Source organism: Suncus etruscus, chromosome 12, assembly GCF_024139225.1.
Source record: "Suncus etruscus isolate mSunEtr1 chromosome 12, mSunEtr1.pri.cur, whole genome shotgun sequence".
Taxonomy (NCBI): domain Eukaryota; kingdom Metazoa; phylum Chordata; class Mammalia; order Eulipotyphla; family Soricidae; genus Suncus; species Suncus etruscus.
The window spans coordinates 22,084,913-22,111,158 of NC_064859.1; the positions used below are offsets into that span (position 1 = coordinate 22,084,913).

The following is a 26,246-nucleotide window of genomic DNA, read 5'->3' on the forward strand; positions in this document are numbered from 1 at the left end:
CCTCCAATGCAATCTTACGAGTTGTGAGCAGCTGCAAGTGTGCAAACAATGAGGAACAGAAGTCTAGAAAGAGCAGTGCGGTGTACAAACCTGTAGCTCTACTGAACTCAGGCATATGGGATCCATAGTCTCAGCATGCAGTAGAACTTAAGATAAACTAAAGTAGTGTTGGAAAGAATTCTAACATTGTACACTATTGAATGGAAGACCCCAGTGGGTCCTATGGTTTGAGTAGCATCAGCCAGATTATCTTTCCAACATTCACCTTCCTACTGAGTGTACGTTGGCACTTTGGAAGGTCCCCTTCCTGTGTCAGTGAGAGTCTCTGCCCTGGCCTTGCTGTTTGTTGCTAAAACTCACTAAGGATGGTGATGTCCACCTGGGAAATGGTACATTGAAATCGTCCTGGATCTACTGTATGAGGTGTTTTCCCAGTCCCTTGGGGAGCCTTCTGTTACAGTAGTTAAGAAGTAAATTAAAATGTGCTTAAGGGGGTGCATGGTATTTAGGTGACCTAATTTCAAATCAAATTAAAAAAAAAAACAAAACAGGGCCGGACTGTTTAGATAGCATAGAGGTGGGGCATTTGCCTTGCATGCAGAAGAACGGTGGTTCGAATCCCGGCATCCCATATGGTCCCCCGAGCTTGCTAGGAGCGATTTCTGAGCATAGAGCCAGGAGTAACCCCTGAGCACTGTCGGGGTTACTGCCGGGTGTGACCCAAAAACAAAACAAAACAAAACAAAACAAAAAAACATGTCTGAGTGCTGATGTGGTTCTGAAAAATAAGTAGAGCCCCTGGTCAGTTTGGGACCTATTATCCACCATCTGCACCTGGAAAGATAACAGCATCTCAGGAACATTGTGCACCCCCTGGTCCCTGGACAGGTGACAGGGGAAGATGGGTGGTGTCTGGTTTGCCAGAAACTAAGGGGATGCCCAAGACTGTATAACACTGAGACTGTGGCCAATCTAACTCCCTCTGGGAGCTAGAGATGTGACCCATGTCCTCTGCAGGGGCAATTGGAGGGGGGGTAGCCTGGCTTCCTGGGCAGGGCTGCACCTTTTCTGACTTTCCACCTTTGCCTTTCAGTGGCTGAACCAGAGCCATAACGCTTGTGTCAACTATGCAAACCGCAATGCTACCAAGGTGAGCCATGTAGATGGACGAATGAACAGGCAGCAGACAAATGCTGCCCCAGGCAGGGCTGGCTCTCTTTCTCCCTGTCCAGCAGCATGTAGACCAGGGGTCTCAAACTCAATTTACCTGGGGGCCACAGGAGGCAAAGTTTGGGGTGATCCTTGAGTGCAAAGTCAGTAGTAAGCCTTGAACATTGGGGGGTGTGACCCAAACAACTAAAACAAAACAAAACAAAAAAAGATTCCTCTAGGGCAGGGCCACAAAATGTTGTACAGAGGGTCGCAAACGGCCCTCGGGCCACGAGTTTGAGACCCCTGATGTAGACCTTCCCCTAGGTTCAGCATTAGTCTTCTGCAGGCACTTTCTTTCCCTTCCTACCCTTTAGTGAGGCTGCTCTGGATAGGCTGACTGGGGAAGGGTGAAGACACAGCCTGTGGAGCAGAAAGAGCTGGACTGGCCTGAAAAGTCTTCTTGTCTAGTCTGGAATGGACTTTGCCAGTCCATTGGAAATGGGATTTCGAAGCTGCCTTGGTGTCCCTGGCCATGAGCCCCCTCAAACTGAAGGATAGCCCTTGTAGGTTGAGGGGCCCAAGGGTACTAGCATCTCTGCACAAATGAATGAGCTCAGAAAGAGGCCGGGCTACCTGCTTGCTGTTCAGGCTGGAGTTTCACTCCTGTTTCGCTGGCCAGCCTGTCTGTCTTCCTGTGCTTTCATTTGCACTTGGGTTCAAAGGCAGCATAGAGCAGGGAGGAGAGTGTACCCCCAGGACTGTCCATTGGAGAGGGGGAGGATCTAGCATTTTTTCACTTGGAAGAGAGCAGGCGCTCTGTGCTAGCCTTTCCTCTGAGAACTAGCCCCTCTTCTAATGCTTATTATGCCTCACACAGGTGCCTCTCTGCTTCTCTGGCACCCCTTGACCTTGAACCAAATATCTCCAAAACTGTCACTGTAACGCAGTGCAAGGCAAGCTCTTCAGCACTTTCCCAACTGTCTCCCCAATCCCAGGACATTTCTATGGGTGCATTGAGCAACTCTACAGTGCTGGCTTGGAGGGCCAGCAGGCCCTTGATTCGCCCATTTCCCTTTTCCCTTGCAGCAAGGAATCTTCCTAGCACAGGCATTGCTGGCCCTCCTCAGAAACACCCCCCTTTTGGCCCTGGCTGAGCTTGCCCCCCAGCTGGCAGTGTTCACTCAGCACAGCATTGGGCCCTTGGAGCTCTCAGGCCATCGCAGCCTTGTCTGTGTATGAAGTGAACAGCATCAAGGGAGAAGCAGGTCCCTTTGATTTTCTTCTCTACTGGGGCTGGCTGTCAAACCAAACTAGCCTGCGCAACCAAACTAGCCTGCGGCATGCCCAGCGGCTCTGATTTTGTGTTTCTGTCTTCTAGCCTTCGCCTGCGTCCAAGTTCATCCAGGGTTACCTGGGCGCTGTCATCAGTGCTGTCTCCATAGCTGTGAGTAGCCTTCCCAGGTTCCCTTTCCTCTCAGCCCTGGACCCCACCCAGCATCTCAGGCCATCCTGTTTGAGGTCGGGCTAGGCAGGGGGTGTGGAGGCAGTTTTCTGGGGAAGGGTGGAGTGTGGTCAGAGCAGGCTTTCCCAGCAGAAGAGAGGCAGTAATTGTAAGGGGAACAAAAATCCTGATTAGAATATGCAAATAGAAAAGTCACCTCGAATGAAAGAATTCACATATAATGCTCTCATCTCATACCTCTAGAGAATAGCATTGCTCATAACTACGAACTCATCCATTGTGCCATTCAGCATCTTTTACCTCTGTTAGGATTTGAGGTTCTGAAATGGCCTCATTTTTTTTCTACTTCGAGTAGGCCACTAGCTCTCCAAATAGCTGCTCGATTGAACGGCGGTGGGGGGGGGGGTTGTCCCCATTTCATGCGCTCCTTCCCGAAACACCTTCCCCCAGCAAGAAGCCAGGTGCTGCCGACCTAGTTAGAGGATTTGCTGAATTGCTGTGATGCAGTGGGGGCTGCACTGGGATCCTGCAAGTTAGGGATCCCTGATTTGAGGGAAGGCAGGTTTCTAGTCAAGCTCATCTCTGGATCTTTTGTCCAGAGGATCTGGGGTAGCAGTTTGCATGTGAGTGGGGTGGATTGCTCAAGAGGGCCCTTCTCCTGAGGTCTCAGGACAGAAACAGTCCTTCTCTCAGGGTCTGAAGCTCTCTGCACCCCCGTTCTCACTCTCCCTCCTCAGCTGCTTTCTGCCACCCCAACTAACCACTTCCCAGGCATTCGGATGCAGTCCACATGCAGAGGAGATTTCTGGGGCCCTGCCTCAGGTTACTGGACTCCAGTACTTCCAGGACTGTCAGAGCCTGGCTCCCAGCAGCAGGGGCCCAGGGTGTGGAAGCTCCATCCTCTGCTAGGCTGTCCAGTCCCCAGAGGCGCTGCTTTCCTTAGGGTCACCCTTGTTCCTGTTCCTGCCCACTGACAGCCCCTTAAGTGGACTTTCCCAATCCACACCTGCCCACGCTGTATTCTCTGGCCCCAAGTTCCAGAAACTTGAGTCCCTCCCACATTCACTCAGTCCCGGTCCATTCCTGCCATTGTTCTTTGGGATTTCATGACAGGCTCCTATCTCCCCCCCCCCCTCCAGCAGCCCTGCCCATAAGCACTTGTTAATTAGGCTGCTGATTGATCACAGGCCTCTGGGGGGCCCCTCTCCCCTCTGTCCCTGAGTCTCAGCGGTGAGGCCTCTGCCTGCCGTCTTCACACAGTGAGGCTCTAACTCCGGCAGATGGAGCGGAATTTCTGACTTGAAAACTGCAGCTTGCTTGCTTTTCTTTTGTGTGTATAAAGCACAAAACCGCCAAAGAAAGAGGCTTTATTTCCTTGTCCTTTCCCTTGTTCTCTGGAACCCCAGGCCCTCGGCCTCATTAACTGATCTCTGCTGCAATTAGTGACAAATCCCCTCCCAGGGCGAGCCTGTTAAGAGGAGATGACCTGCAAACAAGTGTCAGGGTCCCAGTGGTTGGCCCAACTCTGGCTTTAATTAAAACGAGTCCCTACAAGCGGCACTGGGGGGGTTGAGGGGGCGCTGACAGGCCCAGCACAGAACCCCAGGATGCAGAAACACTTGGGGGAGACAGAGCCCTTTCCCTTCTCAGTATTCTTGACCTTGGCCAACACCCCCCCCTGGAATTGGGGTGCCTTGGTTGGCATACCCCCTAAAAGAAGTCTTATGCAGGTGGTAGAGCCATGGGCTCGGAGTTCGCAGCCTTTTGGTGAACTCTCTAAATAGATTTGGCAGAGTCTGGCTTCTTGAGCGAGAATAAAAAAGAAATTTCGTCTTAAGTTATTTTTGAAATTTAACAGTTTGCTGTCTTTTAACAAAGGGAGCCTCTGTCAGTTCTCGTGGGCTTTAGTTCAGGAGTCTCTGCTCAGTGCCCTCTGAGGCCAGCTGCAAATGGCTGAGGCTCACTTACTCCTTATCGGGGTACAGAGTGCAAGAATACTGAGAGTGCACTGGCATCCCATATGGTTCTCTGAGCACCAAGCTGATCAGGAGTGATTCCTGAGTGCAAAGCCAGGACTAACCCTTGAGCATCACTGGGTGTGGCCCCAAAAAACAAACAAAAATGTCTATAGGGGCAGATGGAGCCTGGTGGGACTGTAGCCTTGTGAATGGAATGTTTGGGGGTGATGAACCTATTCACAAAATGAAGAGTCAGAGCCCAGGTCCAGCAGGGCTGAGAGCTCCCAACAGAGGGCGCTACATACCTGGTGCCATGTGAAGCAAGGACTGTGAGATGGGACATGCTATGTATGCCTCAGGGAGTTAGGGTACTCTGGGGGTACAGGCAAAAATGGTGCTTGGCCTACACAGGGCTCCAGAGTCCCAAGGAGTGTGGAAGGAGCTGGAGAGGGTGACTTGGGGTAAAGTCTGTGAGCAGGCAGGAGCTGCTCAGTGGAGCCAGTCTGAGATACCTCTCGCCTGGTCCTCAGACCCTTCACTTTCAGCCTGGTTGAAACTGGCTGAGTATCTGTTCATTTTTATTACTGAAACCCAACTACATGTTTGTAATCATGGTGCTTAAATAAATATATTAATTGAAAAAAAAAAAAGAAAGAAAGAAACTGACTGAGCCTCTCCCTGTTGCTGGTCTGGGCTGTCTTTTCTGTATAGGACACAGTTGTCAATTAACCTGTCTTAGACAACTAAAGTTCACCATGTCCTGGGATCCCTGATATCTTTTCCTCCCATTTCCTTGTGCTTCCCGACAATTCCTGTCGTCTTGGTCATACTGTCAACCCTAACAGCCACGGAGGCTATTGCTGGGGGAAATTGAGGCATGGTAGGGCAGTCAGTTTTAGAATTGAGATTTCTTCCAGTTCAGGCCTAATCACACTATTCTCCTCACCCAGAATCCTTTTATCCCTGTTTCCTCAGAGGTATATCGAGGTGGGAAAAGCCACACAGTGCTGTCAGCTTTCAGAGAGTCTCTTCAACTCTCTCAGTTTTGAGAGATTCTTTTAGGTATCATGGGGTTGGTTAGAGTCTTTACTCATCATCAAACTTGGTTCCTAGACCTGTGTTTCCTGACATATAAGTCAGCATGTATATATTTATGTATCCCAGGTCCAGAGAATGCCCCCTTTTATCAGATCATGTCTGGTTGAGGGAGTACCTGGGGCCTTCTCTGTGGTTGATGGTGTTCCTCAGGGTGTTCTCTGTGGTTAAGGCTGTACCTGAGGAAAGGATTCATAGTTAGGGGCATTCTCTGTGGTTGAGGGTGTTCTTTGTGGTTGAGAATATTCCTCAGGGTGTTCTCTGTGGTTGTAGATATACCTGGGGGCATACTCTGTGGCTGAGGGTACCCCTTGGGGTGGATCTCAAGGATGCTCTGTGGTTTGGGGTGTTCTCGAAGTATTCTTTGTGGTTGGGGATATACCTCAGGGTGTCCTCTGTGGTTAGGGGGTATGGCTCAGGGTGTTCTCTGTTTGATATGGTTTCTCAGGGTGTTCTCTGTGTTTGATGATGTTCTGTAGGTACTATCTGTATTTATGGGTATACTTCAAAGTGTTCTCTGTGGTCCAGGATAGACCTCATGTCCTAATGAAAGCAGGAGGCAAATGTCCTGTGAGTTCTGGGATAGACTATTGTTTCCCGGCTTTCACAATGAATGGCTTCTGTGTTGGAGACCCATTGTTTGGACCCTAGCACAATCTGAAGTGTTCTATAAGCCTGCAGATGGTAACGCTGGCAGTGGCAAGTCCAACACGAACGTCGGCTCCATATCTATTCTGGGGAGGACAAGATGCTGTTCCCTTCTATGCTAGAGTCTGATATAATTGGTTTCCCAGCAGGTGGCCAGCCGGTCCCTGTGGGGTCTGGTTCATGAGTCAGGGTTGGTCACTGTGCTTAGCAAACAAGCCACGCAGTTACAACTAGGGGTGACATTTTAGCCTGTGAATAAATGCATATTTATTCCAGGCCACCTAGACTCTATTCCTGAGTCTGCTGCCACACAGGTTGGGTGGAGTTAAAGAACAATTGGCCTCCGTATTAGAGGGTCACAGGATCATTTGGTTATTGCACGTCCGCCCTCTGGTGGGCAGTTTTGGAACCTCAAAGATCCCTCCAGCTGTCATACGTCTTGGCCCACCCCTTTCAAACCTGGACCCTTGGCATTCTCCTTCCCCCCAAGAGTGGATCTGAATTATGACTTCATGCCCTCTCTGTTTATACATGGCCTTTTTACTGATGTTTAGGACCCCCTTGGACAGGTCAGTCACTTCTGCAGAACCGATTGCTGACAAGTTGATATTTCTCCTTTGAAATCTCCTTATTTATTTTTATTGCAACCATTGTGTTTACAAAGCTATTCATAGTTGTGTTTCAGGCATACAATGTTCCAGGGATGATCCCCCAAACAGTGTCAACCTCCCTCCACCAATGTTCCCAAAGTCACCCCTCCTATCACCCTTGTCTCTCAACCTGCCAGTATAATAGGCCCATTTTAAGTTTTGATTGTTAAAGTCTGGGTCTCATGACTTCATTGTTGTTGACTCTGGCTTGGATATTTAATTCTGTCCTTTCTTAACACCACCGATGCACCCAAGACCTCTTGGTCTCTGGCCCCATCCTTTCATATTTGTGTTTCTCCTCCATCATTCAATCTCTCTCCTCCTTGCAGTACTCTGGGGCCAAGGGTATTTGAGACAACTTCCATATAACCATTACATGGAATCTCCTTTCTTAACCTACTGCCTCTAGCTAAATCAGAGCTCCAAAGGACATCCCCTTTCTCAGAAGGCTTTTTAGAGCCTTCTCAAGGCCCTTTCTCCAAGCAGAGTAAATGAACCATTATTTACTCTGGTATACTTGGGTATACTTGGACCAAGTATTAGCACTGGACATACTTAGTACATAGCACTTACTAAGGCAATAGTAAGTCTCCTTCCTGCTCACAACTCCTCACTGAATGCATTAAGCACCTACTCATCTCACCATGCACTAGTCAGGATAAGACAGAAGTCCTGGACCCAGTGCTAAGTGCCCACTGGGAGAGATGATGTTTTATAGTTCACAGGCAAAAACATCTCATCTTTAGAAGATGTGCATGCATTACTTTGAATCCCAACATTTACTTCTTAAAAGAAGGTAAATGAATATATACTTGAAGGTTGTAGTAGGTTCTCTGGGTAGGGGGATTCCATCGACCAGTGAGAGATCACAAGGGGTGAGCTCTACATGATGAGGGGACCTCTCTGAGAGTCAGGCTAAAAAGTGAGGAGACAAGGGAGAGGAGCTAGAAGTGAACTAAGAGAGGTAGGGGACAAGTGGTGGGAGACGAGGAGATCATACTCACCCGGGGAGCAGGGAGGGATGTTGGCAAGGTGGCCTGAATATTACCAGCCAGGCCCAAAAAGCCACTCACGGCCAGGCTGGTTTTTCTATTTGTGGAGTCACTCTCCATTTTAAGGACCCCTCTGGCTGCAGTGTGGAGAGTGTATTGGAATGGGGCAAGCATGGAAGAGGGAGCTGAGTTAGGAAGGGCACAGTCCCCCAGGGAGAAGTCACAGTGTGTTGGTGGTTGGAGAGAGGAAAATTGCATTTCAGGATCTCCAAGACAGGGATGGTGGATGGAGGAGGAGAGAATACAGTGGGGAAGGCACTTGCCTTGGACAGCCAACCCAGGTTCAAACCCTAGGTTACACAGTGTCCTCCAAACACTGTCAGTCACCAGAGCACACAGGGTGTGGCCTAGGCCCCTCCTACCACTTCCCAAAAGGTATTCAAGAGGGAGGATAGGTAATATGGGTGGCACCAAAGCTGAAGCTGGGACCCTGTGTTTCTGACTTGAGGTGTGGAGCTGGGAATAGGAGAAGAGGACTGGGTGGGAGGAGGAGCAGCAGGGTGGGAACATGAGTGTTTGTGAAGATGGAGTGCCGGAACCCAGGCAAACAGCACCTGCTGAGCATTGGGGTCTGGGCTAGGTTTGGGGACAGGGCTGTTGGGGGATGAACCTTGATGATGCAGACAGTGGCGAAGGGCGCTCACATACGTGTCATGTGGTGCCTGCCCACCGCAGCCCTGAGGCCAGCATTGTCCGCCCCTCAGAGAGAGCCAGATAACCTGTCTCCTGCCTCCTGGAAAATCGCTGGTCTGGCAGCGGACTTAAGAGCAAAGTGGCCAGAGGTGGTCCCCCATTTCTGCAGGCTGCTGCTCATGCCCTGGGGATGCTGAGCCCGATTCCAACCAGGACCCCCATCTGCTGCCACATGGGGAGTTCTCGTGCAAAATCCACACCAGTTTGTTTTCTCTCTGCCAAAACGGAGCCCCTGTTTGGTTAATTTTTACTTTGTGGCTTATTTGGAGGCTGTTAAAACAGACCCTGGGGGACCTTCAGCAGCACTGGTTCCATATCTCATTATCTCTCCTGAACCCGATTATTAGCTCCGATTTTTCTGATCGCTAGCTGCTGTTTGTGATGAGTTGTGTGCCATTAATGCCAGCTGGTTCCCTTAAACAGGACCCACCATGCCAGAGAAAACGAGCTGGCATTCAGAGCCACCAGTCACTTGGCTTTTTAATTTTAATGGGCTCTACCAAATGTTTCAGGCCAAAGGGCTCCCAAGGAACCAGAACAGAAGGCTCCCAGCCTTGGTTTGCACCCACTCTAGTTCCTTCCTAGCCTGTGGCCTCCCTAGCTACTGGGTCCAGAAGACCTGGATCAGGGGCTCTGGTAGGGGGTTAGGAATGAGGGAGATCTTGCAGCTACCTTCTCAACCACCATTCAGCTCCACTCAGCTCTACTCTGGATCATTCGGCTGCTCCTGGCGCACCCATGGCCATGTATGCCCCATCTTCCCATTTTGCCGGTCCTCGCTCCTTCCCTGGCCTTTGTGTCCTGCAGGCATCCAGGAACTGGAGGCAACCTCATCCTAACCATGCTGGGAGTTCCCGGCAGATATCAGGAAAGCAAGTCTGGAAGCGGCCCCCGTCCAAGGCATGCTTTGCTTGATTTTCTTTGCTTGAATTTTCTTTCTTATCATAGTTCCTCCCTGGGAGGAAGCACAGGCTGGATCCCCCACTCTGAACTGTTCCTGTCTGTGGCAGAGGGAAGTCTTAAGAGGGTCTTGAGAGCAGGGACAAGCCTGGCGGGCTGCCCCCTGGACAGCTGCTCTCTGGGCTGCCGGAGTCAAGGGAGGCAGTTCTGAGCTCCCTGACTGGTTCCTCAAAAAGTTCTTGCTCCCCACTTTTTCACCTTTTTCTGCATCTCTCCAAACAGAATTGGGATTTCTGAACCCAGACCTGATTTCTAGCTGCCAGGGATAAGCGTTTGGATGCCTGCGCCTCTTCCGACAGCTGCCTTCTATTTGCCGCTACTCTGGGCCCTGGGCCCAAGGTGGTCTTTGTGGGAAGCTCTAGCTGTGCAGACAGCCCCTTCCCAATAGTGTGCTGAGTAGTAAGCAATCATTCCCTTTAGACTGGAAGGCCAGGAGCAGGCGAGGTCTAGCTGCTAGGAAACCAAGCTTTAGAATGAGCAGAGCCAGACTCACATTGAGTTTTTATCTGCCTCTGGGATGTATTAGCAGTGACTTCCCCTCTCTGAACTGGTCTGAATGTGTCTCTCAACACCACTTTCCTCTCTTCACCCCTCATGTCCATGGCAGGGCCTCTGACTCCCCATGCCCCCCTGCACTCAGTATGGACACATTCTATTTTACTGGGGAGATTACCCGTTCCAAGCCACCAGAACAGACAAGTCACTTCTGCTGAGAATCCGGAAATCCCATCTCAAACTCCCCAGCATGGAGTAAGCAGAAACAACCAGGCCTGGACTCAGAGCTGCGAGGAACTGAGGGGAGGTTGCACCGGGATCCAGTCTAGTGCCCTGTGCAGGGTATAGAGAGGGCAGCACTGCCTGTCTCCCTGGATCTCAAAGCCCGTCCTGCTACTCTGTGCCCCACTGCCTGCTATAGCACGCGGCAGCCCTGGACAATTTCCCAAGATGCTGAAATTTCCACAACAACCTAGAAAGTTAAGGCCAGAGCCAGGGATGTGGGTACTGGGGACTCCACTGAGCTGGCAGGTATCACAGTCCCCTCTCAGGCCAGGACCCCGTGGTGGCCCCTGCTGTCCAGGGCAGGGGCTGAGGCTGGCATCAGTGGGGCGGGGGGAGCAGAGGCCTCTCCACACTTGGCAATGGCCAGCATCTCTCTCCTGCCCACCTGCATTGTGCCAGGCTTCTGCACATGCTCTTTCGCTGCCAAAAAGGCTCTTTTACTTTGCCCAACTGGATCCCACTTCCTTCCCCCAAGAAGTGGCCACCTGCCTCTGCTGTTCTCTCAGTTCTGGCATTTCTTCATGGGTTCGTACATCTTTTTTCCTTGGATCATACCTGTGTTCTTCAAAGATGAGGGCAGTGTGTGTGTGTGTGTGTGTGTGTGTGTGTGTGTGTGTGTGTGTGTGTGTGTGTGTGTGTAGCAGGGCTAGAGTGGGAAAAGTCAAGACAAAGGTCGGGGTGCAGGAACAGTCTTAGCTAGGTGAGGAGTACAGGGATTTGAGGGGAGATGAGGGGCCCTGGATGTTCTCCGACTCTGCTCTCCTGCTGTAGGAAGGAATGTTCAGTCTTGGCTGGGTTCAAGGGTCTCAGAAAGGCAATGCTGCCAGTTGGATGGGAAGGTGGGTCCCAACAGGTTCTGCTAACTCCATTATCCCTTTCAGTCTCCTTCAAAAGGCAGTGTCTAGGGGTGAGCACATGTGTGTGTGTATTTGTGAGTGTGAGAATGTGTGTGAAGAGTGTGAGCTTGTGAAAAGTCTGTGTTTGTCAGTGTGACTATACATGAGTGTGATTTTATGCATGTTGGGGAGTTAATGAGACCAAGTGTGAACATTGTCAGTGTGAATTTGTGAGCATATGTGTGAGAGTGTGAGTGAGTTGAGTGTGAGGGTATGTGTGGATGAGTGTATCTGAGAGTGAGAGTAGTGTTAGAACATGTGAGTGTCAGCGTGTATGTATATAATCGGTGTTTTTCCCAAGTGCTTTCAGCCCATTTAACTGGGCTGCATGGCAGTGGTGCTTGAAATAGTCACATTGGAGCTGGGTAACAGCAGGAGGTGACCCTGAGGATTTGGGTAAAGGGGAAGGCTCTGCCCTTGTTCTCCCTCTCCTTGTTCTTCCTCTAAGCGACTAGAGCATCACATCCTTTTTTCCCTTCTTTCCAAGGTGGGCCTTAATGTCCTGGTACAGAAAGCCAACAAATTCACGCCAGCCACCCGCCTGCTCGTGCAGAGATTTGTGCCCTTCCCCGCCGTTGGTAAGGACTTCGCGGTTGGGAGCTTGCTTCTGTGTGTATGCATGTGCCAGCCAGGCCTGGGGCTATGAGCCTGGGGCTCCTGGTCTGTCAGGTGGCTCTGCCGCCCTGCCCTGAAGCTGGGGAAATGTGAGGGGCTGTGGCTGACTGTTGTGCACAAACACCAGTCAGTGCAGTGCAGATTTTTGTTTGCTTGTTTGTTTTGGTACCACACCCGGTGATGCTCAGGGTTTACTTCTGGTTCTGTACTCGGGAAATCTCTCCTAGTGGGCTCCAGTGCGAGAGATCAAATCCAGGTGGGTTGTGCGCAAGGCAAGCGTCTTACTCCCTGTACTATCGTTCTGGTCCCACAGGCGTTTTTGTTTGTTTGTTTTTTTCATTAGGATTATTTTTGGTGCTAGTATTCAAATTCAGGATATCCTGCACATAAAGCCCATGTGCTCCGTTCTACCCTCACCAGAACAGGGATTCTTAACCTAGGGACTCAGGCCCCAGGAGTCAATGGACAGAAAGCAATGGATTCTGTGACTATTCAGGGAACATGAAACGCACCTTGAGACCAAACTTCTGTTTTGATGAATGCGGGCTTCAAACCAGTCTCCTGCAGAATGGGGACTTAGGTCACCAACAAAAATTGAAACATGCTCTCTCCATGTGACAGTTAAAGGACCTTATACTTTTGTGTGTAATTCAAAACTATGATGTTTATTTGATCGGTAGTTTGGTAACTTACCAGTTGGAAATCACATCTATGCCTAGATCACTTTTAAAACTGTTTCTGCTGACTTATTTTAGCAAAATCCCTCTGTAATCCTGTGAATCATGTTTTATGCATTTAGAAACATTATTCAGAGGGTTACAGAGACCTCGCCAGGCTACCAGACAAGTTCCTGGCACAAATAAAGGCTCAAAACTTCTGCAAGGATGTGGGTAGGGGCACCCAACAAGCTAAAACACATGCAAGAGCCCTGGACTTATCCCTAGTGCCACAAGGTCCCCTGAGTATTGTTAGGAGCTCTTCTGTCTGTGATCCTAAAATATCACTTCAATGTTATAACTTTAGGTGTAGTAGATGGTTTTGGGGTGCCTCCACGCCTTGTAGGTATTGTGGGCACACTCCGGTGCAGAAGGACTTCACCTGCCTTCACAGTCTTGGCTGGTCTTGTTGCTCTGAGCTCACATTAGATGTTATAAAGCCTGGCCTGGTTTCTAACCCTCCCTCCCTTTCCTCCCTAATTGCTCTGGGGCCTATTGATGATAGGGCAAGAAATGGGGTGGGGTCATACAATGCAGGGGAGGAGGCTGTCCCAGGCCTTGCACAGGTGAGGCATGTGTTGTCACTTCCTGACCTGCCAGCCTGGCTCTCAAGCCTATACCTTGCTTGGGGAGAGGGTACTACAGGGGAGACTTTATTGTCGGGTTTTTCTTTTTTCTTTTTGGGGTTTGGGCCACACCCGGCGGTGCTCAGGGGTTACTCCTGGCTGTCGCTCATAAATAGCTCCTGGCAGGCACGGGGGACCATATGGGACACCGGGATTCGAACCAACCACCTTTGGTCCTGGATCGGCTCTTGCAAGGCAAACGCCTCTATGCTATCTCTCTGGGCCCGGTTTTTTTTTTTTTTAATTAAAAAGATATGGTGGGGGGCCGGAGAGATAACATGGAGGTAAGGCATTTACCTTTCATGCGGGAGGTCATCGGTTTGAATCCTGGTGCCCCATATGGTCCCCGTGCCTGCCAGGAGCAATTTCTGAGCCTGGAGCCAGGAATAACCCCTGAGCACTGCCGGGTGTGACCCAAAAACCACAAAAAAAAAAAAAAAAAAAGATATGGTGGGAGCCAAGAGATAGCATGGAGGTAAGGCATTTGCCTTGCATGCAGAATGATGGTGGTTAGACATCCCATATGGTCCCCCGAACCTGCCAGGAGTGATTTCTGAGCCTAGAGCCAGGAGTAACCCCTGAGCATTGCTGGGTGTGACCCAAAAACCAAAAAAAAAAAAAAAAAAAAAAAAAAAAACGATTTGGTGATAGGAGAAAATGAGACTTCTGATACCAACCAAAATGTAATAGATACTGATATTGATTTATAAGGCCATACCCCAGAAACCTATTATATATTATAAATCAATGCTATTTTGAAAAATTGAGAAATAGTACAATTTCTCTCAATGAAAATTGAGAAAGATAGTACAAAGGTAAAGGCACTTGCCTTTATATGCAGCCCACTCTAGAGTCCCTAAGCATTGCTAGGAACTCAGAGCACAGAGTCAGGAATAAGCACTAAGTAAAGTATGATACCCACCCTAAAAAAAAAAACCAAATGTATATTAATAACAATAACAATAAACATGACCTGAATTCCACAGATAATACCGGAGGACAAAGTTGAGAACCAGCCCAGGAAGAACTTGAAGAGTTAGGCTCTTGGTCCCAGCCCCATTCTTCACTTCTAGATCTCAACTTCCCCATCTGTACAATGGGGCTGCCTACAATGCAAGCAGAGAGGATCAAATGAGGCCAGAGACCAGACTCCGTTCAGTGGAAAGTGCTTTGAAGTGCCCAAACCCTGTGAGAAAGGGGAGATTATTCCTGGGGAACTGTACCTGCCCCAAGGCCCAGAAGCTAATCAACTCCCTGAACCAACCCACCAGCTCAGCCAACCCCGATAATTGCTATAGCAACCCCACACTTTTAATGAACTCCCTCCCAGCTATTCCTGCTCTGACCCTTAATGAGGGCAGTAACTCTTTAGATCCAACTTTGTTAAGGCACCAAGTTGAGTGAATACAGATTCCATCCAGAGAGGCAGTTGTTCTCCCCTGACCTGGGCTGGAGAGTCAAGTGCAACGTTGCCAAGAGGCCAGCTACCTTGAACCCGGATTTGGGGCCCTGAGGAGCTTATCTGTCCTTGACCAGACTTTAAAGAAGGTCCTTTCCAGCCTGCCTCACCGGGCCTGTGCAACCCAGCTCTGCCAGCCATCTTGCTGAGTGACCTTGGAAAGTTCTTAACTCTATGCTCCTTCAGAGAAGTGAGGTTTGACCCTCTTTGTACCCACTTTTTGAGCTGTCAGAAGTAAACACTTACCCATCTCTGGGCTCCAGCCTTAGCCTTTGCCTGCCTTCTTACTGAGGAAACTTCCACAGCCCTCTCTCATAGTCAGTCACTGGCATCCCTGGCCAATTTTATAGGTGGTGCCCAGCATGGCTGATAGCCCCAGTGGTCCTAACTCCCTCGAATCTAGAGAGAAGCAATCCTATCAGGCTGGCTTCCACACCCTAACTGAGTACCTGTGTGCTTGCCTTCCCACCCCACCCCCTTGTTTTTCCTCCAGCATGTACAGACTTTCCTCCCACAGACCCCCAAGTTATTAGCCAGGATCGTCTGTATTGGGCACTGACTTTCCAGATCCATACAAGCATGCTGTGGGCTGAAGTCCCTCCCCATCCACAATTCAAAAGTCCCCTGGCTGACCCTGAACGTGGCCCCTCTTCTTTGTCCTTGATTGCTCCTGTTTAAGCATCTCTAAGACCTGCTGCGTATGACAATGTTTACATGTGGTCATCACTCTGCACTGATTTCCACAATAGGCTGGGCCTGATCCTACCAGGTCACTTTTCAGGCCACTGAGAAATGGACTCAGACCTTGTTTAACTAGTAGTCTGTTTCTTGTGTACCTGGAGTGTGTGCGAGTGTGGCTGTGAGAGTATGTGAGAGTGTATATGAATTTATTTTTGATTTTTGGGTCACACCCGGCAGTGCTCAGGGATTCCTCCTGGCTCTACGCTCAGAAATCACTCCTGGCAGGCTCGGGAGACTATATGGGATGCCGGGATTCGAACCAATGACCTTCTGCATGCAAGGCAAATGCCTTACCTCCATGCTATCTCTCCAGCCCCAGGAGTGATTTCTGAGCCTAGAGCCAGGAGTAACCTCTGAGCACTGCTGGGTGTGACCCAAAAACCAAAAACCAAAACCAAACAAATTTTCTTAAGCCAAGAAAAGAAACTAACAAATAAAAATTCACTGGTTCATTTTCACTGAAAAGTCAGTATATGATTTTTTGGTTGTTTTTTTTTTTTGGGGGGGGGGGGCGCATACCAGTGACGCTCAGGGGCTACTCCTGGCGATGAGCTCAAATATTGCTCCTGGCAGGCTCGAGGGACCATATGGGATGCCGGGAAACGAACCACCGTCCTTCTGCATGCAAGGCAAATGCCCTACATCCATGCTATCTCTCTGGCCCTGCAACTCATCTTGAGCTGGCCAAAGCCCAGCCTCCCCAGACTCCAGGTTCATTGCTAGTCTCCCATCCTGGGCTGTGCATGCGTGTGCATCTCTGTGTGTATGTGTATACGTGCGTTTTGTGCACATTTGTATGTGTGTGTCTTGTGTGTATGCCTGTGTCTCTGTGTGTCCACACATCCTCGCGTGGGCTGATTACGTGGGAGGCCCCAAGGCCGCTCCCACAGCATCTTCTCCCGTCAGTGGCTGTGAGGCGGCTGTGCCCTGGCCTCGCAGTAATCATGTGGGAGCTCTCAGTTTCTATTTATACGTGGAAATGGTAGGCAAGACGGTGAGCCCAGGAGCATGTGTGTTGGCATCAGAATCGATTGGGGACTAGTAATTAATTTGTTTAGACCTTAATTAATTCTTCAGTTCTTTCTTATTTGTGGACTGTCACGCTTAATTGTGTTCAGGAGCTCGAGCTCAGAGCAGGCCTCCAGTAATTGATGTGTGGCTGCTGTGAGGAGGAGGCTAATGGCTGAGGGAACTGGGCAAACAGTGTAATTAAAGGTCAAGAGAGGAGACGCTGGAAAAATGCACAGCCCCGGGCCCAGCTACCAGTCTCCAGAGCTGAGCTTGTTCCTGGCGAGGTAGCACCACAGGCAGCCTTGAGGGAGGTGGGGGACATCAGGTCTCAGGGGCCACGGCAGGCCACTGGTGAGAAAACTAGGCACACCAAGGTTAGGGCAGGGGCTGAGCTTGGGGACCCCATGTGTCACCTGGCAAGCACATCTATGAAGCTGGGCCTCAGGCTCTGTGAATATGGAGGAGGGGTGAGGCAGGAGCCCAAGGTCACCCCAAACTGCCAGCCTGAATCCATGGGAGCAGGAGGCCCATGTGACTAGTAGACATCTTGTCTAGGCTGTGTTGGGGGTGCGCATGGCTCACTTCCTGTACTGTTCATGGGTCACTGCACGTTTCAGTGAGTTGCAGAAAGATTATCTTGGCTTTGAGCCCCTTCTAAGGAACTCTTTGGGGGCAAGTCCTTCCCCCAAAACTCTACACACACACAACACACACACACATATGTACAAACTCCATACACCACATGGCTCTTGACACTATTGATTCCCTATCAGTTCCATTGCTCTTTTTTAAATAATTTTTTTTTTTTTTTTGGTTTTTGGGTCACATCCAGCAACTCTCTGGGGTTACTCCTGGTTCTGCACTCAGAATTGCTCCTGGTAGGCTCAGGGGACCATATGGGATGCCAAGAATCAAACCCGGATTTGTCCCTGCATGCAAGGCAAACACCCTACTGCTGTGCTATTATCTCTCTGCCTTGTTTAAACAATTTTTAAATTGAATCACTGTAAGATACAGTTACAACAGAGTTGTTCATGATTGAGCTTCAGTCATACAGTTTCCCACCACCAATGTCCCCAGTTTCCCTCCTGCCTTCTCTACCTTACCCCTTGCCTCCCCTCTCTCTCACTTGGTCTTTCTCTAATTCTCCCTCTTTTCCTTTTAGACACTGTGGTTTGCAATATTGTTGCTGAAGGAGTATCATACATATCATTCTACCTCTTTTCAGTACCCAGTTCTTGTCCAGAGCGATAATTTCTAACTATCATTGTCTAGTGATCCCTTCTCTGCCTTAACTACACTCCCACACTCTTTGTGGCAAGCTTTCTACCATGGAATGGTCCCCTCCTGGCCCTCATCTTTATAGTTTTTGTGTATTGTTAACATACTTTTTATTTCCCAAAAATTAGTGTGCTCATTTTATATCTATTCCTCTCCTCTGACTTCATTTTACTCTGTATAAAACTCTCCATATACAATCATGTGAAGCAGATTTTCATTTTTTCCTAATAGCTACATAATACCCCATTGCAGGAAGGGATTTGCACTCCTATGTTCATTACAGCACTATTCACAATAACCAGAATCTGGGAATACCCCACGTGTCTGAGAACAGATGAGATGAGTGGATAAAGAAACTGGTATATTTTTTGTTATGTTTTTCTTCTTTTTTCCCTTTCTTCTTTTAAATTGATATTTATAACCTCTAGACAAACTCCTCCCTGTATTTTTTCTTTCTTCCTTTTTTTTTAAACAGAACCACATAACTTAAATCATCTTATTCTGCCTCATAAATTGAAGGGGGAAAAATATGGCTGGTACCAGGACCAAACAGTCATATGAACATTGAGTAGACATAAAAAATGATCAGACTTATACACTAAACCTAAGTCAACAACAACAGACTCGATACTCAATCTACAACAAGCTATACACAGAGGGGACCAGTTACACTAGCAGTCCGTGAGACAAAGGAGGGAGATATGGGATGCATGCTGGGAACAGGAATGGAGGGAAGACAACACTGGTGGTGGGAATGGCCCTGATTCGTTGTCACTATGTACCTTAAATATTACTGTGAAAGATTCATAATTCACTTTGGTCACAATAAAATTATTTAAAAAATTAAAGATCACAAAATATTCAATCAAAAAAAAGAAAGAAAGAGAGAGAAGAAAGAAAGGAAGAGAGAGAGAAAGAAAGAGAAGAAAGAAAGAAAAAAAGAAAGAAAGAAAGAAAGAAAGAAAGAAAGAAAGAAAGAAAGAAAGAAAGAAAGAAAGAAAGAAAGAAAGAAAGAAAGAGAGGAGAAAGAAAGAGAAGAAAGAAAGAAAGAGAGAGAAAGAAAGAGAGAGAAAAGAAAGAGAGAGAGAGGAAAGAAAGAGAGAAAGAGAGAAAGAAAGAAAGAAAGAAAGAAAGAAAGAAAGAAAGAAAGAAAGAAAGAAAGAAAGAAAGAAAGAAAGAAAGAAAAAGAAAGAAAGAAAGAAAGAAAGAGAAGAAAGAAAGAAAGAAAGAAAGAAAGAAAGAAAGAAAGAAAGAAAGAAAGAAAGAAAGAAAGAAAGAAAGAAAGAAAGAAAGAAAGAGAGGAGAAAGAAAGAGAAGAAAGAAAGAAAGAGAAAGAAAGAGAGAGAAAAGAAAGAGAGAGAGAAAAGAAAGAAAGAAAGAAAGAAAGAGAGAAAGAGAGAAAGAAAGAAAGAAAGAAAGAAAGAAAGAAAGAAAGAAAGAGAAAGAAAGAAAGAAAGAAAGAAAGAAAGAAAGAAAGAAAGAAAGAAAGAAAGAAAGAGAAGAAGAAAGAAAGAAAGAAAGAAAGAAAGAAAGAAAGAAAGAAAGAAAGAAAGAAAGAAAGAGAAGAAAGAAAGAGAAGAAAGAAAGAAAGAAAGAAAGAAAGAAAGAAAGAAAGAAAGAAAGAAAGAAAGAAAGAAAGAAAGAAAGAAAGAGAGGAGAAAGAAAGAAGAAAGAAAGAAAGAGAAAGAAAGAGAGAGAAAAGAGAGAAAAGAAAGAAAGAAAGAAAGAGAGAAAGAAAGAAAGAAAGAAAGAAAGAGAAAGAGAGAAAGAAAGAAAGAAAGAAAGAAAGAAAGAAAGAAAGAAAGAAAGAAAGAAAGAAAGAAAGAAAGAAAGAAAGAAAGAAAGAAAGAAAGAAAGAAAGAAAGAAAGAAAGAAAGAAAAAGAAAGAAAGAAAGAAACTGGTGTATCAACACAATGGACTAGACCAAAGTTCTCACCTTCTTACTCTGCAGCAGTATACCCAGGCCCCAGGGGTTCAACCCCAGCCTCCTTCTCTGGAATTAAAGGTAGTGGGGTCTTCTGAGCTTCAGGAAGGAGGGATTTCCTCTCCCTCCCTTCAGACACTGAGTGGGTGTCCCCAAATCCTTTCTTGATGACGCTGCTGTGCTCACCCATGCAAAGTACCCATGGGCAGCTATGGCAAATCCCATATCCTTGTCCTGCCCTTTCCAGAGGGCCTCAGGCCTCTGTACTTTGCCCTGCTTGCCTGGGGGAGCTACTTACCCCTACTTCTCTACCCACTCAGCTGCCAGCTCAGGGATTACCAGGAATCCAACCTATTCTTTAGGATCTATTCAGACCCTGTCTTCTCCAGGAGGCTCTCCCTGTTAGTCCCAGTCTGCATCAGAACTCAGACCTCCTGGGATATATATTTTTTTTTCTGAGCTGTTTCTTAAATCAGATCATGCAATCCCAAGATAGGGACTGGATTGCAGTCGTCATCACAAACCCTGCCCCCAACCCAGGCCCCCTCTATTCCTGGCACACATCTGGTGTTTGACATGATGTTCAAATGAGTGTTTTTAGGACAGTGGTGTGAAAATGCCATTTACTAGCTCACTCACACCCTGATAACACCACTGGCCAGGTTCTGTCATACTTAGATATCTTTGGGGGGCAGGGTTCATCCATTAGATTGGGAGTTGACTTCCTTATCTGTGCTGCTATCACAATCATTCTTTCTGTTGGGAGGTGGGGTGGGTGACCTCTCAGGCCCCCATTTACCAGCCATCCGAGACACCTTCTCCAATATCTCTGGCTTGGATCTGGAGAAGAGGGGATCTGCACTGGTGGCCAGAGTCAGAGGCAGCCCCAGGGCTCACCTGCCAACCCCTCACCCCCGGCTTGCATGAGGTTGCATGAAGCTGGGGGGCTGTGGGGTCAGGCCAGCATGAGGGAAATACACAGTAGCATGTCCTAAGCTCTATCTTCAGTCTCCTCTCCATCCACTAGTCACTGCCATGGTTAAGGTGGCACATGGATTTCATCACAAAGAGGTGGGCCAAGCTCTTGGCAGTGATGAGGAGTTCACAGACGAAAGTTTCGGCACCTGAAGTGCTCTCACAAGGTTCATGTCAGGCTTGCTGTTCACCCAAAATGCAACATGCAAGCACTGCCACATGCTTTAGCCAAAGTGTTCTGATGAAGGACAAGAAGAGCATGGGGCTCTGAGCTCAGAATGGGCCTGGGAGAGCCTCATTAATCTAGGGTGCATTTCTAGAGTGTCCAGGACAAAGGAGTCTGCTTAGCTAGCCAGTACTCCACATGTCAGGGATGGTGCTGATCAATATGAGCCTAACAGGAACAGAACCTTCTTGAAAATCTGCTGGTCTGTTATGGGAATGGACTTTTGACCCCTGCTGGCCAGAAGTGTCTGAGGAGCACATGGACCCAGAAATCTGTGGGGCCTCAGAAATCTGTGGAGTGAGAAGTGAAGATGACCTACTTCTGCTAGTTTCCCCAGACCTGGCACATGGTGGGAAGTTGGCCCATGCTGCTGAGCAAATGGCCTGCTGGTCTGAGGATTTTCTGGTGCTGGAGACCCAGAAACAGAGAAGACAGGGTGGAGGCTAATGAATGTGAGAGGAGCAGGCCTGCTAGGGCCTTGACATTAGCTTGGAATTTGAGCTTTCTCTTGGGGCTAATGGGGAAACCACTGAAGACTCTTGGACTAGGGAGAAGCTGTGACAAGGAGCTTTCCAAAAGATGAATGTGTTAGCAAGAATCTTTTTTATTAAGAGATTCTGAACTTCAGAATCAGCCTACACCTAGATTTACAAGCCGATGTTTCTTTAATCCAAAAATTTCCCACCCTGAGTTTGTGACACTTTGATATGGGTTGAGAAACTCTCCTCAAATTCTCAAGCTATTTAAAAGAAAATCTGCTACATTGCACTGCAGCCCAGGCAGAGTAATGGGGAATGTCGCAAAAGCAGGCATACATTAAGGCATGCATCTTCGTCTGAAGATAATCACTCTTCTAAAAGCAAAGGGGGCTATTCTGGCTTGGGGTGTGTGTGTGTGTGTGTGTGTGTGTGTGTGTGTGTGTGTGTGTGTGTGTGTGTGTGTGAGAGAGAGAGAGAGAGAGAGAGAGAGAGAGAGAGAGAGAGTGAGAGAGACAGACAGACAGACAGACAGAGACAGAGACGAAGATAGAGAGACAGAGATGTTGTACATACACAGCTACTTATTCTGGCGGGGCATAAAGACCTGGCTTCATGGAGCATACTCCTGGAGAGAAGATTAAGCTAAGAGTCAAGGATTGTGAGGAAATACACTATTTATCATTTACCTGGTTCATGTTGCCTAAAAAATAGAAGAGAGAAAGAGAGAAATGGAATTAGAGAGAAGTGACTTTTCCCATGTCCATTAGTGCTGGAAGTTATGGAAGCTCAACTTTTCTGCCTATCAGGACTATTTATAATTTTGGTTTAATAAAAACGGTTCAGGGCGGTAGCTGACCCAGGTTGATTCCCAGCACCACTTCCAGGAATGACCCCTAAGTGCAGAGCCAAAAATATAAGTCCTGAGTAACCCTGGGTGTGGCTCAAACCAGCAGCCCCACCCCACCCCGAAAGAACCTTGCAAGAAGTAGTCCCTGAGCACTGCTGGGCATATCCTACAAACCAGGATAAGTTAAAAATATATAAATGTATGTGTATGAACCCTTGCCTATGTGAGGTCTCTGTACTGTATAAAATAGAAATAAGGAACTGGAGCTATAGTATAGCAGGTAGGGCATTTGCCTTACATACAGCTGACCCGGGTTTGATCCCTAGCATCACATGTAGCATCCCAAGCCCCAGTAGGAGTAAGCTTGATGTGGCAAAAAAAAAAAATTAAGAAAATAAATAAAATAAAACAGGAGTCTATATGCAGCTACTTATTAAGGTATATGAATAGACTTATAAATATTCATAAGACTTACGTCTATGAATATATTTCATATAGATGAGATCCTCCTGTATGTACCGTTTTGTAAGCTACTTTAACCTCAGTATATTTTGGATGTCCTTATATTCCAATCTATCCTTTTTAACTGCCACATAATTTAGTCTGTTACTGTTTCTTTAAAAAGTATGAGATGTTATTTCCAACTCACAGAAAACTATAGAAAAATAAAATTGTAGCTATACCTAAAGAACTCGGTGACTAGGACCCCATCTTGACTGTGGTCTCCTTGTCCTCTCCTGGGATGATTGTTCATTTAGTCTTCTACCCCTTTAGGTATTATATTGTATCTTTTCTATGTGTACCACAGACAGAAACTGTATTGTTTGTGTGTGTGTTTTTTATATGTTTGTGTGTTTTTTAAGTTGCAGATTAACTGTATCTTCTATAACCTATCCTTTTAGAGCCTGCTCTCCATTATGCTTTTGAGACTTTTTTTTCCATCTTAACACACGGACATTCTTTTCAGCTGCTATAGCATTCCACAGTTGATTACTTTGGGTTCAGTTGTTTCCTGTTTCTCATTATTATACATGGTCCCGCACCAAACAACCCTTCATACATCCTCATGAGCCCGTGAGTAGTTTCTGTAGGGCATGGATTTTTCAAACAACTAACTACTAAGAAGCTTTTAAAATAAATGCAAGGTTTGGAGATATGGCTCAGGTGCTCATAATATGCATTGTCTGCAAGAGGCCCTAGTTGCCATTTTTATCAAAAAATTAATTAAAAATAAGAGAAAAGAAAAAAAGTAGTAATATAAAAATAAAAATAGAGATTGGAACCTGAGATCCCTCCCACACACAAAGCACTTCCATTGAGCCATCGCCCCAGACCCAGGGCAAACTCTTTTATTTGATACAGAACCATACCAGAGGGGCCAGAGACAAAGCATAGAGGTAAGGTGTTTGCCTTTCATCAGAAGGTCATTGGTTCGAATCCCAGCATCCCATATGGTCCCCTGAGCCTGCCAGGAGCGATTTCTGAGCGTGGAGCCAGGAATAACCTCTGAGCACTTCCAGGTGTAACCCAAAAACAAACAAACAAACAAAAACAAAAACAAAAAAAATCAGACCAGAGAGGAAAGGAGTGCTTACTTGACAGAATATGAACCTTTATGAAAGAAGCCATCATCCACACTATGAGAAAACAAGCCATGGGTCTAGAGTAAAATACTCAGTCGTTGGGGATTAGTCTTCAAGATATGTTAAAACCCCCCTGAAGAGTGACTTTTTTTTAAAGATTTGAAAAATCCATTTGATTACTGGTAAGAGTTCAAATTCACTAATACTTAGAATAGTTCTATGAATTCCTACTCAAATATTTTCCTAGATTTTTATCATTTTATTGATAATTTTTAATCTCTATATATCTTACAGATGTCTATGATTGAAAGTAACAGACTCAAAGCAGCTCAAATGATAAAGGAATGTAATATTTTAAAAGCTCAAGTCCAAGGCAAACTGTCCAGGACTCTTTCTTCCCTCCCCTGTTCTTAAGAATTTTGTCCTCATTATTGAAGTTCCCTTTCTGGTTGTAAGGAGGCAGCAGCAACTTCATGTGTGACCTCCACATCCACTGCTACTCCAGGACCAGAGGAACTACCAGCGTCTTTCCCAGAAGTCCTGAGCAGACTCGCACATAGCCAGGACCAGTCATTTGTCCTTTGTAAATCAGTCACCTGCAAGGGTAAAATTTTTACAATTTTACAATAACTTGGAGGGATAACAGCATAAGCTATTAGAAGCCAACATGACCATCTATAATAGATTTATAGTAATAACCCTGTTTGTCATATATAATCAATGAATTTTATAGTTTCCCATTTCTTTTCTTTCTCTTTTTTTTTTGTTTTTGTTTTTTGTTTGTTTGTTTTTGGGTCACACCTGGCAGTGCTCAAGGGTTACTCCTGGCTCTATGCTTAGAAATCGCTCCTGGCAGGCTCGGGGGACCATATGGGATGCCAGGATTCGAACCACCGTCCTTCTGCATGCAAGGCAAATGCCCTACCTCCATGCTATCTCTCTGCCCCCCCCCATTTCTTTTCTATTGAGTTTTGTTTTATTTGAACATCATGGTTATAAGGTTGTTCATATTTCAGTATTTTTTTTCACAGATAAAGTTGTTCATGATTGAGTTATAGTCATACAGTGTACAACAACCTTCACCATTGTGCATTTATCACGATCAATGCCTCAATTTCCCTCTCATCCTCCCTGATGCCTTCTCTTCTCCCACAGACCCTCCCCTACTTGGCTTTGGGGCAGGCATTCTCATTTTCTCTCTCTTTCTCTCTCTCTCCTTTTTTTGACATTGTGGTCTGCACTACTGCCAATGAAGGGGTACCATGCATGTTCCTTTCATAGTAGACCCTTCTCTACTCTAACTGCACTCTCTGCTCTTTATGGCAAGCTTCCTACCATTAGGTAGGTCCCCTAATCCTCAAAGTTTTCCACATCTTTTTAAATGTTTTGGGGGCCATAGCCAACAGTGCTCAGGCTTTATTTTTGAGTTGGTGCTCAGGAATCACTCCTGCAGGCTTGAGACATTGGGGATCAAAATGTGGTTAGCTGTATCATGGCAAGTGCCATACTTGCTGTACTGTTGCTCTGATCCCCAGTTTCTCATTTTTTATAACATGGTTCAAACAGATATTGAAGTCATGTTTCTCGGTTCTAGCATGATTCATTTATAAGAGGCATTGATAGAACAGTCTTACAGAAAAGGAGAGGACTATATTTCATGAATTAGTGAGTATTCGTGTGCACCTTTAATCATATTCACTATCTTTACTGGCACAGTGTTTGAGTATAAGCCATCATATTTTTTAATTTTTGGGGGGTATTGGTTGCTAAACACAGTATCAGATCCACAATTACTTTTTTGTAGTTCCTGCATCTAATTTGTACTGTTTTTAGTTCCTTTAAAATAGACAGTAAAGGGACTATGGATGTGGTCCAGTGAAAGACCCCCACATAGTAAGGTTCCAGCTTTTATCTCAGATACTGCAAAAATAAATAAAAATGAACAATATAATTGGAAAGTACATAAAAGAGCAGTAGAAGGATTTTGGTCTGGATTTTCTATTTGATTACAGTTATTATTTCTTTTATTTCTTTTGTTGTTGTTGTTTTGGGCTACACCTAGCAGTGCTTGGGGATTATTCCTAGTTCTATCTCAGAAATTACTCCTGGTGGACTTGGGAGACCATATGGGGGAAATTGAACCTGGGTCAGCCATGTGTAAGGCAAACGCCCTATCTGCTGTTCAAGCCCCCCCCCCCTTTTTTTTTTGTTATTTCAAGGAAAAAAGTATTCCCGAAGTTCACCAGCTTCTTTAGGAAGATTCTGATATCTAGATGCCCAAGTGTAGGGCTCATAGATAGGTCACACCCATCCGCTCAGCTTACTTTGTTTTTTGATTATTTGTTTTATCTTCTTTTATTAGAAAAATGATCTACCATTAAGCTACAGCCTGGCCCCTTGACTTTAAAGATTTTAT

The 26,246-nt window shown here is 46.6% G+C and overlaps 1 protein-coding gene across 2 annotated transcripts in view; it reads left to right on the forward strand.

Moving 5' to 3' along the window:
• The window catches only part of SFXN5 (sideroflexin 5), a 129,664-nt gene that overhangs the window by 70,395 nt on the left and 33,023 nt on the right, over nt 1-26,246 (forward strand). For both annotated transcript variants that reach the window (XM_049785084.1, XM_049785086.1), the window contains exons 8-10: nt 1,094-1,150; nt 2,531-2,596; nt 11,834-11,924. In XM_049785084.1, the coding sequence (XP_049641041.1) occupies nt 1,094-1,150; nt 2,531-2,596; nt 11,834-11,924 (214 nt within the window). The remainder of the gene's footprint in view (nt 1-1,093; nt 1,151-2,530; nt 2,597-11,833; nt 11,925-26,246) is intronic.